Source organism: Hesperophylax consimilis, chromosome 7 (assembly GCF_061612785.1).
Source record: "Hesperophylax consimilis isolate HC1 chromosome 7, BYU_Hcon_1.0, whole genome shotgun sequence".
Lineage (NCBI taxonomy): Eukaryota > Metazoa > Arthropoda > Insecta > Trichoptera > Limnephilidae > Hesperophylax > Hesperophylax consimilis.
In genome coordinates this window covers 19,764,424-19,781,235 of record NC_142842.1, presented here as the reverse complement: position 1 = coordinate 19,781,235, position 16,812 = coordinate 19,764,424, and the positions used below count along the sequence as shown (strand labels likewise).

Here is a 16,812-nt window from a genome sequence, read left to right as displayed (position 1 = left end):
TTAGTACAATTTAGTAATTTTGGCCTCACTGGGTGGCTTACCCGTGCTGAGGCCAACGACATGGCAACGCTGGGCCATACTGACACATTTTATCTATGCCGTCGTCACATTTTTATTTTTAAATTTCAAAATGAGTTCATTTTGCACAATTAATTTTATGAATTATTTTAGGCATTACAATTTACTGATCGTTTTTTGACCAATAGTTAAAATACTTCTAAATAACTTATCAAAACTCTTTTTCTTAAAGTTCAAATCTGTGTCCGATTATTTAAAATAAAGCAGTAATTTTGAACAACATGCAAAATATTTGAAACATTGTCATTATCAATTATCTAGCGAGTGGAAAACCACCATTAAACCGATGTCAACTGTCATTGCACGGGAGCACGGGAGATCCCAGCCAGGATATCATTATCAACATTATCTAGCAAGTGGAAAGCCACCATCAAACTGACGTCAACTGTCAGCCAGGATATCATTTTTTTATTTATTTATTTTTATTTTAAAAGAAAGACAAACATTCCCGGGTTACGAATAACCTGACAATATTTTAAAATCTCCTACTACCACCACAGTAAGCTGAAAATGTTGCTTGTGTTGTGATGGAGGACTTAGCCAGCCGAGGAATTGAACACACTACGCCCGAGTGAGACCCAAGCGCGATGTCAACTCGGCCACCGACCGGACATTATATCTTATATTATATATTATATTATACATTATATATTATATCATTATATCTATTTGTTACAAAACAAAATTAAAAAACACTTCTTATTATTATTATTGCTGAATGCGGGCGTGCTAGTAAAAGTTAACTAATCATCGATAATGTTCATATATTAAACATACATCATAGTGTCAATATAAACAAGTTTATGTAGATCCTGGAACAGATCGATGTATTTTTAATAATAATAATAAATGTTGTATTATCTTCTTTTTTTGTAACAAGTAGAGATAATGATATCCTAGTATTGGTTGTTCATTCTTAATTTTTTGTAATTCTAGAGAAATAAGTGCGCTAGTCTGCGCGCTGCAATACAACCGCTGGTTCAGGGGCGTGTGCGGCCCCGGGGAGGGTGGAGGCGGGGGCCCAGCGCTGAGTGGGGCCCTACGGCGCGGAGCCCTGAGGGAGCTACTGTGGCCGCGGGCGGGTATGAGGCACGACGGAGCTGCCAGACTCGCGCCCAGCATATCGGCGGCTGCCTCACTTCACACCATAGACCTGACTGACAATCCTCTTGAGGATAAGGGTATGTTTTGATAATTAAACAAATGGATAGGTTGTTTTAAGTAAATAATAAAAGTACGAATTTTGCTGTGTAACTAAGATATTAGTTTTCTCTCCATTTGTGGGAGAACGGCTCAGATACCTTAGGAGCCTCCATTACTAAAAATTATATATACAGGTTGTCTGGGGTTAAAGTACACTAACTTTGTGAGGTCTACATGATGATAGAAGTAAATATATACACGTTGTCTGGGGTTAAAGTACACTAACTTCGTGAGGTGATTCTACATGATGGTAGAAGTAAAAAAGATAAATAACTTTTTTGAAATTCTATTATTTTTTTTCCATGCATAAATATTTTTCAATTTTTACCTGTAAACTGCCTTTAAACATTGGAATTAAAGGCAATTTGTTTAATTGAACTTGTTTATCTTTTTTACTAGTACTATCATGCAGAACTCTCTTTATATGTTAAGGAAGATAAAAGTCTTGCAGTTTTTCGTGGGTAATGTCTCAATGTTGTCCAAATTTTATTATGTAGGAAATAGAATGTAATGATAGTAGTTTTAGAATAAATATACATTACATTTAAAATGTAAAAAATCGCTTTTGTTTTGAGTGCCCTTGTGTATACATTTGATAGTATATAGTGTGTATCATTTAAAGCTGTACATATAGTAAAAATCTAGTTTTTATTAGATTTTTTCATGTTTCCGTATTTAATATTTAATAAATTTGAGTTAATATTTTACCTCATACTTACCTTTTATTTTAGGAGCCATAAGCATAATTCAAGCCTTAGCAAGTAACGAAGCGGGCTTGAGACACCTGTGCTTTGCTCACTGCAGTATCACAGGGAAGGCAGCCAATAACCTGGGGGTGATGCTCTGTGATAACGCCAACAACCTCGAGACTCTCACTCATCTAGACTTGTCTAACAACAACCTGAAGGATGACATTCATGTAAGTTTTAAAACGCTTTGTCTTTTAACCTTTTGAACGCGTTAATTTGCTCCGTTTTATCTATACCCGTACGCGGTACATATTTTCAAATACCTATGCACGCAATTAAATGTCAAATTATAGCATTCTGGCATGGTTTATTGGACTATATAGACAGAACAGATTATTCTCCACAATATGAAACTAATCCTCGTGTGCAGGGCCGTATTTGTACTTTTCACAAGTATAGGCCACTTCGTTTGCGCCGCCCCCTACCCCCTTCTTGGAAATTGCCACCGATAATATCTATAATAATTAAAATAAAATAACTTTGTTTAAATACCACTTTATTGTATATATTTATAACCAACCGGTTTCAGTTCAGCCCGAACCTTCATCAGGGTTAATAAAAACATATTAAATTAATTACAGAGGTGTATGGGTACTTATAGTTAAGCTGGAAGAGGGAGAGAGAACATCAACTTTGGTGGGGGTGGAAGACTTAGGTAGGAGAGAGATTAAGTAAGAGTAAGAATTCTTATGAATTAGTCAATAATTTAAAAGATTTGCCTCTACCCAATAACTGTAAATTAGTTTCTTTCGATGTTGTAAATTTATTCCCAAATGTACCTGTACCCGAATGTAGAACTATACTGTCTAATTTATTAACAAATTCAAACCTACCAAAAGATCTTTCTGACGATCTTGCCCGAATGTTTAACATCTGTCTTAACCAAAACTACTTTAAATTTAATGACGCTATAGTCCAACAAAAATACGGACTACCCATGGGTCTTCCTACGAGTCCTTTATTTGCTGACATCTTCATGGATAACTTGGAAAAAAATATTTTTAGTTCTAACTCACCTCTTTTAAATAACGTTTTTATGTGGAAACGTTATGTTGATGACATTTTTTGCATATGGAAAGGTACAGAACGTCAACTTAATTCCTTCTTGTCCCTCCTTAATTCGTTCCATAAAAATATTCAGTTTACAGTAGAAATAGGTACTAATTACAGTTTAAATTTTCTAGACCTATCCCTTTCCATTATTAATAATAAATTTAATTTTAATATTTATAGAAAACCTACTTTTACCGATACAGTCATTCATAGTACTTCTAACCATCCCATTTCCCATAAACATTCTGCCTTCCATTCTATGGTCCACAGACTTGTCACTATTCCGCTATCTAAAGTTAACTTCAATATTGAACTCTCTATAATCAAATCTATCGCCATAAATAACGGATATACCCATACCTTAATTGATAAAATCCTTGCAAAAAAACAACGACTCATATTTTGTAATAAATTCCTGTACAATAGTATCCCCAACATCGCAGTAAATAAAAACCATGGTTGGCGTAGAATTTTATACATTAATAATTTCTCGTCCTCATGTGTTTTAAAATTTCCAACAGAAATTAAAGCCGCTTTTTATACCAATAATAACCTAGGTAAACTTTTAATTAACTCAAAAGATAAAGAAAATAATTTAAGCCATTCTGGCATCTATAAACTTAAATGTAACGACTGCGAAGCATTTTACATTGGTAAAACTGCAAGAAATGTTCAAACGCGGGTAGTTGAGCACTTGAGATGCTTAAACAACATAGGTTTTTCGGAATTTGCAACACATTTAATAGATAAAGATCACTCATTTGATAAGCCTTCAGGTGTAGAAGTATTACATAGAAACGGGATAGGTCTACGCCTCAACAATTTAGAAGCACTCGAGATAAAAAAATCCCTTAAAGTCAATAAAATCAATTTACTAAATAAACAATTAGATTTAACAAACAGCCCCATTTTAAATATATTTCCATTTCCTGCACCTATGTTTACCCCCTCTCTCCTACCTAAGTCTTCCACCCCCACCAAAGTTGATGTTCTCTCTCCCTCTTCCAGCTTAACTATAAGTACCCATACACCTCTGTAATTAATTTAATATGTTTTTATTAACCCTGATGAAGGTTCGGGCTGAACTGAAACCGGTTGGTTATAAATATATACAATAAAGTGGTATTTAAACAAAGTTATTTTATTTTAATTATTATAATTATGTATACCCACAAAGTGTTTGCTACAAGTGAAAAAAAAGATAATATCTATCATAAAAAAAAAAATTTAAAAAATAGATAAATAAAAAATAAAAAAAACATAATCACTCACTTTTAGGGTGCCATTAGGTGGCACACAATTTTCAAAATAAATATTCAAATATAGGAAGTAGGTATTCAAAAATAAAATAAACAAACCAATTAGTACAATTTAATTTAATTAGTAAAATTTAATAACAAGAATTACAATTTTTTTCGGGTTTTTTATTGACAAAATCATCTATAATATCTTTATAGCTTATAGTATTCATTAAGTCTGCTTCAATGCTCAGAAGAGCCAAAGAGTTAAGTTTTTCTTGCGACAGTGAAGACCTTTGGTAATTTTTCACACGCTTTAAACAGGAAAAACTCCTTTCTCCAGAAAAATTTGTGGCCGGGGTGCAAAGTGCGATGCGGAGAGCTATATCCAAGTTTGGATAAACATTACACAGAGATTGTTTCCTTAAAAACTTAAAAAGATTCAGTAATGATGTCGATTCAGGTTTCTCTGCCGTCTTATTAGAGGAAATGTGACTACAAAAGCGTACACATTCCTGAACTAAATCGTCTTCTAAATCATTACAGTAATATTGCACAAGAGACTGAGCTTTTTCTGAGACTCTTTGTGTTGAAAGTTCACTCATTCTTGTTAAAAATGAAAATTTTTCTTTAAAGATTTTATATGCACCATGTCTTCTCTCTAATTCAGCTCTTAGTCTGTCCAGAATTACCAAAAAGGTGTTGACTCTGGAAGAGTCTCTGGAGGTTGTTTCAATTTCCTCATTTGATGCTTCGTCTATGAAGTTTTTTCTCTTAGGGTTCCTCTTACTCTTAATGTCGCCCTGATATTGCTTAATTGCGCTCATTTCAATTGCACTTTTTTCGAAAAAATCAAAGTTTTCTCGCTCTGCTATTGTAAATTCAAGAAGAGATCCATAAAGATCAGATACCGTCAGTACATCAACAGATGACTTCTGAATCTGAGCACTCACTTTATTTAATCTGTCCAAAATAGCATTCCAAAATACGATCATAAATGTCGTTTCCAGTTTTTCCAATTTAAGGCGAATTCCCTTTGCTTCAATTCGTTGGATGGGTTTCTGTGTAGCGTCATTTTCATTCATTTTTAAAACCGTAAGTACTTCATCCCAGGAATCTCTTAGGACGGGTTGTTTCGGAGAATTTGAATAATTCATAAAATTTCAACGTTCATTTTCGGGTTCTGTGAAAGTCCAATTCAAGTTCTGTTATCATATCATTATAGGCTAGTTGCTTGACAAAACTGAAATAAAAACAGAACTTGAAAAATCTTTCACAGTACTCGAAAATGAACGTTGAAATTTGATGAATTGTTCAAATTCTCCGAAACAACCCGTCCTTACACTTTGACCTGCTCTTGCTGACCAACGAGTAAGGTTTACTCTCTTCAGCGTCTTTCGTTTTCCTATTTCATTAGCCAATTTTTTCCAACGATCGGTTGACTTCACAAAGAAAGTATATACCTCTTCCAGCAACATGAAGAAGTCACAGGCTTCTGTACAAGACTCAGCGGCCAAGGTTCCCACCAAATTTAATGAATGAGCTGCACAAGGGACGAATATGGCAAGTGGTGCTTGTTCTTGAATTTTGACTTGTAAACCATTATAAATTCCTGACATGTTCGAGGCTTTATCATATGACTGACCCCGGCAGTCTTCTAGATTTATGTTCAACTTTTCTAGCTCTAAAGTAATGGCATCAAACATATCTTGAGCCTTGTATCCTACAGAAGGTAAGAATTTAAGAAATCTCTCACATGGCTCTCCATTATTTAAAACAAATCTAATCACAAGTGTCAGTTGATCTACGTGTGCTGCATCCGGTGTACAGTCTACAATTGAAGAAAAGTATTTCGCTTCTTTTATCTCATCACTAATGCATTTCAGTACTTTCTCAGCCATTAAGCAAATGAAGTCGTCGCAGACAGTTTTTGATAGGTAGCTAGTAGTTCCAGATCCTTGGTTTGCATGTCTTTCAATATGCTTGGCTAAAAATGGATCAAACTCTGCTATTAATTCAAGTAGCATTATGTAATTCCCACTGTGCGGGTCACCAAATTTTTCATTACTTCCTCTGAAAGCGAGACCTATTGATGCCAATACTTTCATTACAGCAACGACTCTCTTTAAAATGTTCTTCCAATAAGCAATTTCCTCGTTTAGTTGGGCAGTTAGTGAAGATTGAATACAACCGTGAATCAAACCTCTAGATCTTAAAGCGAGAATACAGGACCTATGATTTGGAGAGTTTTCGTGTTGAGCTACTCGAATTTCTGCATTTTTCCAATCATTGAAACCTTGCTGGTCAAATTGGGTCCTGTTCTCAATAGATCTAAATGCCAAACAGGGTCCGCAGAATATGGAGCCTTTGTTTTCCGAATAGACGAGCCAATTCCTTTCTTTTACTTCATTATTTTTCATTTTTCAAGTATGTGAAAAAATACTTTTTTATACCATTTTATGGTCTTCCTCATACAGAATAAACTGCTCAGCATCATGTCGCTTTTGTCAACAGCTCCCATAGATTTATTGTAATCAATGACACAGGCGGGCTTGCGAATGGGTTGTTTAGTTTGGTGATTTATTTTATTGGTTTCCTTAAATGAGTTATCGTGCAAGGTTGTTAGCATATGTACATCCCTTTTATCACACCATTTTAATGCTAAAAGGAGACCGTGGCTTTTTGACTAAAATTCGCCTTTTTTCGGTTTAATAAATTTTGGCATTTCCTTTCGGTTCTTTTTTACCGTCCCACAGGCATTAGTTTTTTTCGAATGCAAAAAATTGAATAACTTTGGACTTGAGTACCAATTGTCACACCACAAATTGTGCCCTTTGCCAAAATAATCAGTTATGAGTGTAGTAACAACAGCGCCGGTTATTCCCAAGTTTTGTTTATCTGTAATTTCCGTGCCTTCTCCACAGTAAATTATGAAATCTAGAATGTATCCAGTTTTCACATCACACAAAACAAACATTTTGATTCCAAAGCGATGTCGTTTTGATGGAATATATTGCTTAAAAATAAGCCTACCCTTGAAAACAATGATACTTTCATCTATACATAGGTCTTCATAAGGTATCACAGACTCCTTAAATAGTGTTCGGGTGTGATTTAAAATTAACCTTATTTTATAAAGATCTATAGGAAGCGAATTTGAGTCACAGAAATGTAAATTTTGCAACAACAATTGATATCGGTCTCTACTCATGATCTGGCCAAAAATAGGGGAACTTAGAAATATATTTGTACTCCAATACTCTTCAATAGTCAAGTGTTCGTTTCTTGTCATAAGCATGGTTATTGCAAAAAATAGATACATTTCTTCAATACTTGTGTCCTTCCACTTATAAATTCGTGACTTCGCACCAAATTCCTTTGAAATGAGAAGAAAAGTATGGTAGTCGTTTGTTTCTCGAACAATTTCATTCATAATCGAAAGATTCAAAAAATGTTTAAAAAAATCACTTTCTGTTGAATTTTTGTTAAATTGTACAGAAACGCCGGATTGAAAATCATCAAATTCGTGTACTATTGGAATATGAGGTCCAGACACCCAGGAGTGTAGCACTTCTTCACTTACAGACTCATTCCCTTGAGTTTCTGTATCTGAAAGTTCCGAAGGTTCAAATTCATCCTCGGACATTTCATAATCAGAATCCAATCTAATCAGAGTTCAATATATTTTCAATTTCATCATCTTCCAAACTATGGGCCATTTTTTATCCGAAAAATCAAATGAATTAAAAAACTAAAAACTTTTTGTAAATGTTTCCTAATAATTTTTTAAATAGTATATAAAACACGAAAATAATACGCACTTTAGTAATATATAACAAAATATATTAAAATTAATAAGTATATAGTAAAGTCAACAACTCAGTTTTGTAACACAATAAATCGTTAAAAATAACGCGAAATCGGCACAATATGGTCACTCGTGGATACAGTAAAATTAAATTCGTTAGACGAAACACAAGAAATCAAAAAAAATTATTGATTTCTGAAGTGAACAAATTAATTTGAATTTTTCGTAATAATTTAATCTTACAGCAGAACACAGAATGTTATCGGCGCAGACTCCACAAATCAACTCGGCGCGCGCAAGCGCAGATAACATACTAGTACTAACGCCATCCGTTGACAAAATTGTAAACTAAAGCACTAAAAGGCGCGAAGAGGCGCACTTGATTATGGATATTTTTTTATGAAATACAATTTTATTTTTGAGAAATTCTTGTAGATGTCAGCATCGTGATAGTTCTACGAATGTCCAAGTGAGCAAGAAATACATTTATGACGAAAGAGCGTTGGAATATCGGCCGTCAAAGTTTCCATATCAACTTTTGATACAGCCGCGTGTGAGTATGGACTTTTTGCCGTAACAGCAGTTGATCCAGCCGCGTGCAAAGAGTTAAATATTTAAGTAAATGACATTTTTAAAATCGGTACATTTATTAAAATATATTATTTATCCAATTTATTTTGATTTCTTTACAGGATCTCTGCAGTTTCCTGGCGCAGCCTAACGTGCTAACACATTTGAATTTGTCAAACACAGAAATCACTCTGGAAAATGTAAGTACATAAATTACACACGTGTCAGCAATATGGCTTCTAATCTAACACCCCTATTCGTTGTCAATCCATCTCTGCATAAGTCAACCTGGAAAGTCTTGGCAGCGACAACAGTCCTCCATCGGTAGAAACAATGAAAAATCCCTGTTTGTTGTCAATCCACCTTTGCATAAGTCAACCTGGAAAGCAGCGGCAACAATAACTTTTACGATAATAGTGTTTTCAATGTGAAGTTTTTTTTTGTGTCATAGTGATCATACACAAGATTTATGCTGAAATGAATTTGGAAGGACGGGTATGCCTCTTTCCCATTCCTATTGTTTGGTGTTACATGCTGTCAGTACAGGCAAGTGTAGCCCTGCTTACATTACGGCATTGCTCAGAGTATTGTGAGAAGAAATAAGCGGTGAGGTGGCAACCTTCTATTAATCTAGAATAGTTACCTGGCGCTAACACCTTCCTTTGTAAAATAAACTTGTACAAACAACCCACCCTTTCATATTCTAAAACAATCCTTGTCCAATTGTCCAGGTGTTTGGGGCCTTGCTCCGAGGCTGTGGTGCCAAGCTCCGCTGGCTCTCCCTCTCCAACAACCCGTGGAGCAACCGCAGGAGCACCCGCGACCCACCCCCCTCCCTCAGACAGTTCTTCACAGCCTGCCTCGCCCTCGACCACCTGGACCTGTCCTACTGCCGTCTTCCACAGGATGCCCTGAAGTAAGTACAAGACTTTTTAAATCTTGAAGAAAGGATGCACTGCTTTGTAATCTACACAACTAGTCAAGAAAGGATTGGATAATGCCATTATCCCACCAGAGTATTCAGCCCTAAGAAAACGTCCCAACAAAGTCGTAATAAAAAATAGTTTGCCGATTTGTCATGATTAAAAGCTATTTTCAAGAAAAGTAGTGTTATGTGCCTCCAAAAGCAGGTTAAAAATAATCCGTGTCCCTTATCTACATCCATTTTTTATTTTCTATCCTTCGGACCTATGGCATATTTGGTAATGCTGTGTGGTGGGTCTTTTTAGAGAAAGCAAGTAGACAAAGTTATGGGAAGGAAAAAGGTATGAGAAGTGGCAAGGAATCTGATGGTCAATGTTTCCAGGAGTGACAGACGTATGAATCTATCCCTCCCACTGTGGTGCAAAGGGTCGAGAGAGAGGTCCGGCTGGAGAAGTAAAAAGGTCTCCCTCAACCAGTCAGTGCTGGAACTGACATATGCAAGGCCTTGTCATTGGCAATTCGCTAGGTGTTTTAAAAATATGAAAACTTTACCCGTAAATTATTATGCAAACAAAAAGGCATGGATGACTTCAAACATTTTATATTTCGTTATAAGGGCCATGATGCAACAATGGGTGTAAACATTGGAATATTTTATGATTTGTATATAACTGTCACCCAAGTGATATGAATTTGTAAGAATGTAGCATTTTTCTATATTCCCGCATGCATTGTTTTCACGCTTTTCCAAAAGGTCTCTTCGATGTTTCACTGTAGTTTCAAAGTTTGTAAATGTATGACTCTCACAAAAAAACGTTTTACTACATTGAGAAAGCATTGGTGAAAAGGTTAAAGCTTTGTTCTTCCAATAAAACCTTTTTTTTTCTTGTGGTTGGTTGACATAGGTGCTGAGATGGTTTATCATGGTGAGGAGATCTTCAATTCCTCGTTAGGTAGTGTCGATTTATCTGCTGTCCCAAATCTAACAAAAAAGCTTAGTTCATTTTTACATGTATTATAAGAGTTGCATAATTAAATTTGTCAATGTGTTACCTGTTACAGAAACGTTTTGCTTGGCCTGGCATGTAACGAGGCTGCTGTAGGATTGAGGCTGTTCCTCAAGGGGGCCCTGGCCCCCGGGGGGCCCCTAGTGCTGGAGGCCTGCCTGCCCGGAGTGCGCTGCCTGACCCACCTGGATCTATCTGATAACTGTATGACCTTCTATATTTCCTACATAGTTCATCTTTAAACTGAAGATTCCTCGCTTAAATTAAAAGTCCCTGTTCAAATTTAATGCAAAGATCTTCTTTTTGATTTTGATCAACCTGCTACGTTTGTATTAGTTGAAAATAAGTTTTAATTAGAATATTGTTGTCATCAGGTATTGAAAGCGAGCTTGCAGGAGTCATGGCAGCAGCAGGCAGGAGTCGATCCCTTCGAGGGCTGGTTGTGGCGCGGATGCAGGGCCGGAGACAGTTGGCTGCCCCCATTGTTCAGGTATTACCTTCTCCCATTACCTTTTCCTTGAAGCACTCACCTATTGTGTTTGACACCCATTTTATGTTCTAATATATGGTTTGTTTCTAGGCTCTGGTGGAAGTTCTACAAGATCACGAATCCGTACTGACATCCTTAGATATAAGTGATTGCAAATTAAAAGTGAGTAATACAAAGAAAGTCTTACACTAACTAATTAACTAACACACCTTTTCACCGCAGGGGAAGGCAAAGGATGGATGACAAAACAACTCTGTCTTCGCACACACTCCTTGCTTCATTAACATTTAAACATCATCTCGTAACCCTTCTGTCTGAAGTATTTGGTTCACTTGGTCATGTAATTTTTCCCGCAGGCGTCCCTTGCTTCTTCTACCATTCACATTCGCATTCGTCATATATTCTCCTTACATTCCTTTCTTCGTTAATTCCCTTGCATATAATTGGTACCAGGCTGCTCCTTTACGTTGGAAGCCAGTGCTATTTAATTGTAATGTGGCGTTGGGCCCCCATGTTCGTGCAATACACGATGGGTGGCAGTGCAATATAATACGTGATGCGGGGTTTGAGTACCAGTCGACCGACATCAACCTCGGTCTAGCTCATTCCAGAGCACGATATCGACTCTCACTCAAGCCGGGAGGTCAGCTATCATCTTCTGCTAATCCATTCAGAGCTAGGCAGGAGTTCAATAATGACAAAAGAGAAATAGTTTACAATGATATATTATGGCAGGGCAACGTACAACATACACAAAGGAGACAACACAGAGTTTTACAATCTTATGCATACTGGACATGGTAAACATCACGGGTACATAGTATACTCCTACCTAATTGTGATCTCTCTCTCTCTCTCTGAATTTATATTACGAAATGGACACTGAATTTACCATAGCACATGAATAGGGGTTAAAAGGATCAAGCTTACATGGTTTCTATCGGTGATACAAGGTGAGGCCGCAATTTTGCCACGTGCTGAGCACGTTGGATGATTAGGTTCGCTGAGAAATCCAGTCAGGAGTTTATACTATATACATATTCGTTTTCGAAAGGTAACAATTTTAGGGTGTGATTGTCTGGATATTCTTTTAAATTCGGTTTTAATTTCCGAAGACTTCAAGAGACACGCTCGGGGCCAAGTGTTGTTGTATCGGGCGCAGGATTACAAAGAGGCCCGGTGAATGAGCAGTGGACAGCGAACCGGTGTACGCGGTTAGTTCCGAAGGTGGCCGCCCGGACGCCGATAGCGTATAGTAGCATTAGTAATTATTATTACTTACGATTCAAACAGTTACTTAACACCCTCTTAGACAATCAATTTTTTCATCCCAACCATGTTAACCCTTCAATTAACAGGTAAAATTGCAATAAAGTATAGTGAGATGCAATAAATAAATAACAATTATATGAGCTATAATTATCAAGAAAGGTGTTATGAAAGGTGTTAAAGGATACATGTTTTTATTCTTTTTTTTTAATGATTCAAAATAAATCTATTTTAATAATGTTATCGTTAAGTTCTGCAAGTATATATCCAAGGTGTATGTATGTACTCCTTTATTCCGTAAGTTTGAAGACAATACTATTACTGAAATACTACAGGAGAACCATGTTAATTCGAAATCGAAGTAAAATCATAATGTTACGACTTATTCCTGCATAAATCGATATTTAGCAGCCGATTACCATTGCAGCTGTCCGTTCAAATTCAGATATTCAAGCAAAAATCGTAAAAATACAGCATACTTCCATGTAAACCGATATTTCAAGGCCGTCCCTTCAAATTCAGATATTCAAAATAAAAATATGACATTTCCTTGTAAATCGAATTTTCGCAGCCGATAAACATCGGAGCTGGCCTATCAGATTGAGATTTGCAAAATAACAATACGAATTAGGGCAATATATAACCATGTAAATCGAAATTTTACAGCTTTTCACCGCCACGGATGATGTCAGATTCAGATTTAAGAAATAATACAATTCATTTTCACAAAATCAATTTTTTTTCAATTACACAGACAAATTTACGTCTGTGGAACACAATATATTGAATACAAATTAAAAATTTCACATTTTTCATCGAACCCCGATAAACATTTTAAAATGTAAATGTGCTTTTTTCTCTGCAGAGCACTCTCCTTCCTTTGTTGGGAGCCCTGGGAGCTGCGCGTGGATTGACGAGCTTGGATGTTGCGGGTAACGGCGTTGGAGATGCGGGGGCAAGGTTACTGGCACGCGCGCTCCGCCTGAACACGTCCCTGAGATATCTCAGCTTAGATCGCAATCATCTCACACATAAAGGTGAACAAACTCTCATTGTGGAATATGTATGAGGTTCTTGAAGAAGACTTTTTAATTTTTTATAAAATACCTTTTTGTAAGATCCATCAAACTGAAGAATTAACATTGCAATATGTACCCAGATTAAATCTATAGAAATATAATAGAAATTAACAAATCCTTGTCAAAAATTGACTTTGTTTGCGTAAACCATGTCGAAGGATTTACTTTATTTCTTCTTCTTTGATATGTTCTGTTCTTCAAAGAATGTTGGTCACTTGAAGAAGAATATTGCAAAGAATTCTTCCAAACCTCTTCTGATCCTCAGCCAATTGGAAGGGCCCTTCCACACCTTAAATATTAAATTTGTTATTGACAAATGTTATGGGTATAAATAATAAACTGTTATGGGAAATCTTTAAAATTAATCTATTTTGATTTCCAGGAGTTGGCGAGCTCTCCCAGGCGCTGCAGTACAACCGATCACTCCAGAAGGTTGGATTTCCCGCAGCCGACGTGCTGGGAGGAGGCAAAACAGCCCTGGAGAGAATGGAGCCGCTGTGGAAGCAGTTGGAAGACAGATTATTGCGAAATGCTTCTGCAGACGTCTTTTCACCCAGGTAACACAACTCTTTCCACCTGTTCACCAAGGGTTTTAAAAACTCCATTTAAACAATCACTGACCTTGTATATACGGTTAGATCCAGATGATTATTATCATTTAGAACATTGTAGTATTTTTGAGACTTATTGTCATTGATATTTCAGTGATACATTAGAAGAGGCAGATGTTCCTCGTTGCGCCTTGCCTCCCACTCCCCTCCCGCGCCTGTTGGACTCCGCCACAGACTTGCTACATTCAGGAATTTCTCACCATTTGCAAGTAAGTGCGCCTACGTTTAAATCCTTCCCATCAAATATACATATGTGAACATATTTACATTGATGCTATAAACAATGAAATGGTGAAACCATCTTATAAGGTTTTCTAATAAAAATAATCAGAAAATTACAAAAAAACTTTATATGTACGAGTATTTCGGATAAATCAGGGAACCCAAAAACAAAATTTCTTGACCTTACCTACCGATGTCACATAGGTGAACCATGAAGTTTCACTAAAACAGATACATTTTGTCAAAACAAGCTGCATGATACCTAATACTGTTATGTAGTTTCCCTATGTGGTGGTTCCTAAATACATCCGATTTGCCAGGCCTGCTTACCGATTGCAGACCCGAGTTATTCACATATGTTTCCAGTCACCGCCCCGGTTAACACTTTTTATTCGGTATCATAATTCTGCGTCCTTCTGATTATATTATTATCAATAAAGGAAGTGTATTTTATTTCTTTAATCAATCTGTGATAATTCGAATTTTCATTCAATACCTCCCTTAAAAAGGTAATACACATAAATCGGAAAATATGTGTGCTGAGTCATCAGAAACTCTTCAACAATGAGTCCTGACATCATGAAATTTGCACAGCTTTTCTATCCGGAAATTCTAAGTCAATGCAACATAAGTGAAACCCGCATAATAAAAGGTTCCTACATAAGAAGGAAAATTGAAACTCGTGTGAAGACTGATTGGAACGACTCATAAATGTATATAAGATTGACTGGTTAGTAGCCGAGTGTATAAATGCGTTGGGTTCAATTCAACCCAATAGCTGTGGGTTCAACTCCTCTGCTAGCCAAGTCCTCAATCTTATTATTTTTTTTTATTTTTTTTTTTTATTGAATATACAAACACATTACAATAATTTACAAATGTAGATATTTTGAGGCTGATTGCGAAAAAATTTGAAATTTTTAACAAAAAATTACCCAACTCAATTGAGAAATTATTTCTCGTGTTTGAGTTGGGGAGTGTTGTGAGTCATTATGGTTTATAGGTTGTAAAATTTCACTAGTTGATGTAGCTAAAAATTAACAAAATAGCTATAAAACTAGATGATAAATTCGATAACACTATATAATTAAGAAAATAAGAAATTTAATTACAAACTAAAAAATAAAAAATATAACTTAAATAATATAATAGTTATTAAACTTAGAAAAAATAAGATATAAAAATATATAATTAAGAAAAATAATAAATTTAATTACAAACTAAAAAATAAAAAATATAACTTAAATAATATAATAGTTATTAAACTTAGAAAAAATAAGATATAAAAATAAAAATGTACTTATTAGGTATGAAATAATAGTAGGTAGGTACAGTACTGGTAGTAAATTGTTCAAAGACCGAGCTGGCAATCTTGTATGAAATGGGTACTTAATAAAATGCAACAACAATAAACGCATATTAGCACATATAAAGCGGCCGCTACACTACTCGCTTCGGCGCTTCGACGAAGTCCTCGACGAAGTTAGCCGAAGTCCGAAGTGCGTGCCCACACACTCGTGCAACTTCGCGAGTAGCTCAGTCTCTCGGAGTCCGTGCACTAGGCAACATGGACGTTCAAGTGGCAAATAAAGGATGAAAGTAGATTAAATGCTGTTGAAATGAGATCCCTGAGGCGTATAATAATAATAATAATAATAATTGGATAATTTGTAAAGCGCCGTTTTTGTGAAAAATCACCTCAAGGGCGTATGTGTGGTAAAACCATGTTTGATCGTGTGAGGAATGTGGAGATCCGCAAAGAGTGCAAGGCTGATGTAAGCGTAATGAGTAAGATTAAGAAAGGGACGCTTAGATGGTTTGGGCATGTAGAGCGAATGAGCGAAGATAGGAGTGTTACGGCCGGCATAGTTCCCCACCTTCCTCTTTCCCTTCCCCACTTACCTTCAGCCTCACAACATCCCCCAATTGGGGATGCCATAGTCTCACTGGCTCCAGACTGGAGCAGTTGGGACTCTTGTGAGGTATTCACTATAAAAAAAAAATAAAAAAAGGAGGATATATGATGCAAATGTGAATGGTAGCAGAAGTCGGGGACGCCCGAGGAAGACATGGCACGATCAAGTGAATCAGATACTCGAGTCGGGCCATGTCAAGAGTCAGAATAATAGAAGAGTATGTATGAGACGATGTATGAATGTGAATGAGGCAAGGAGTGTGTGCCAAGACCGAGTAGTTTGGCGGTCCGTCCTCTCTGCCTACCCCTGCGGGGAAACGGCGTGATGGTTAGTTAGTTATCTTTATGGTCCCTTTCAATTGGGTCCCAAATAACCGCCTCGGATTGGAGTGTTTCTAGGAACAAAAAAATTAGGTCGTTAGAAGTGAACCGAGTAGTGTGGGCAGACACTTCGTGTTCGAACTTCGAGTCCTTTGACTCGGGCGCATTTACCGACAACAATCGGAAGTCGGGCCAAGCGAAGCGAAGATGCCCGAAGCGAAGCGAAGTTCGTGCCCACACTATCGTATTAGGTCAACTTCGATCAACTTCGCGAG

The 16,812-nt window shown here is 36.5% G+C and overlaps 2 protein-coding genes across 2 annotated transcripts in view; both read left to right on the top strand.

Annotated features, from left to right (window-relative positions):
• The window catches only part of LOC149422436 (thioredoxin, mitochondrial-like), a 289,804-nt gene that overhangs the window by 42,809 nt on the left and 230,183 nt on the right, over positions 1 to 16,812 (top strand). The gene's annotated exons all lie outside the window — the stretch shown is intronic.
• The window catches only part of LRR (capping protein regulator and myosin 1 linker 1 leucine rich repeat protein), a 41,261-nt gene that overhangs the window by 5,655 nt on the left and 18,794 nt on the right, over positions 1 to 16,812 (top strand). Inside the window, exons 8-17 of the mRNA XM_089633290.1 lie at positions 1,015 to 1,259; positions 2,013 to 2,200; positions 8,822 to 8,899; positions 9,431 to 9,615; positions 10,686 to 10,834; positions 11,005 to 11,120; positions 11,211 to 11,282; positions 13,255 to 13,426; positions 13,851 to 14,025; positions 14,174 to 14,288. Of these exons, the coding sequence (XP_089489416.1) occupies positions 1,015 to 1,259; positions 2,013 to 2,200; positions 8,822 to 8,899; positions 9,431 to 9,615; positions 10,686 to 10,834; positions 11,005 to 11,120; positions 11,211 to 11,282; positions 13,255 to 13,426; positions 13,851 to 14,025; positions 14,174 to 14,288 (1,495 nt within the window). The remainder of the gene's footprint in view (positions 1 to 1,014; positions 1,260 to 2,012; positions 2,201 to 8,821; positions 8,900 to 9,430; positions 9,616 to 10,685; positions 10,835 to 11,004; positions 11,121 to 11,210; positions 11,283 to 13,254; positions 13,427 to 13,850; positions 14,026 to 14,173; positions 14,289 to 16,812) is intronic.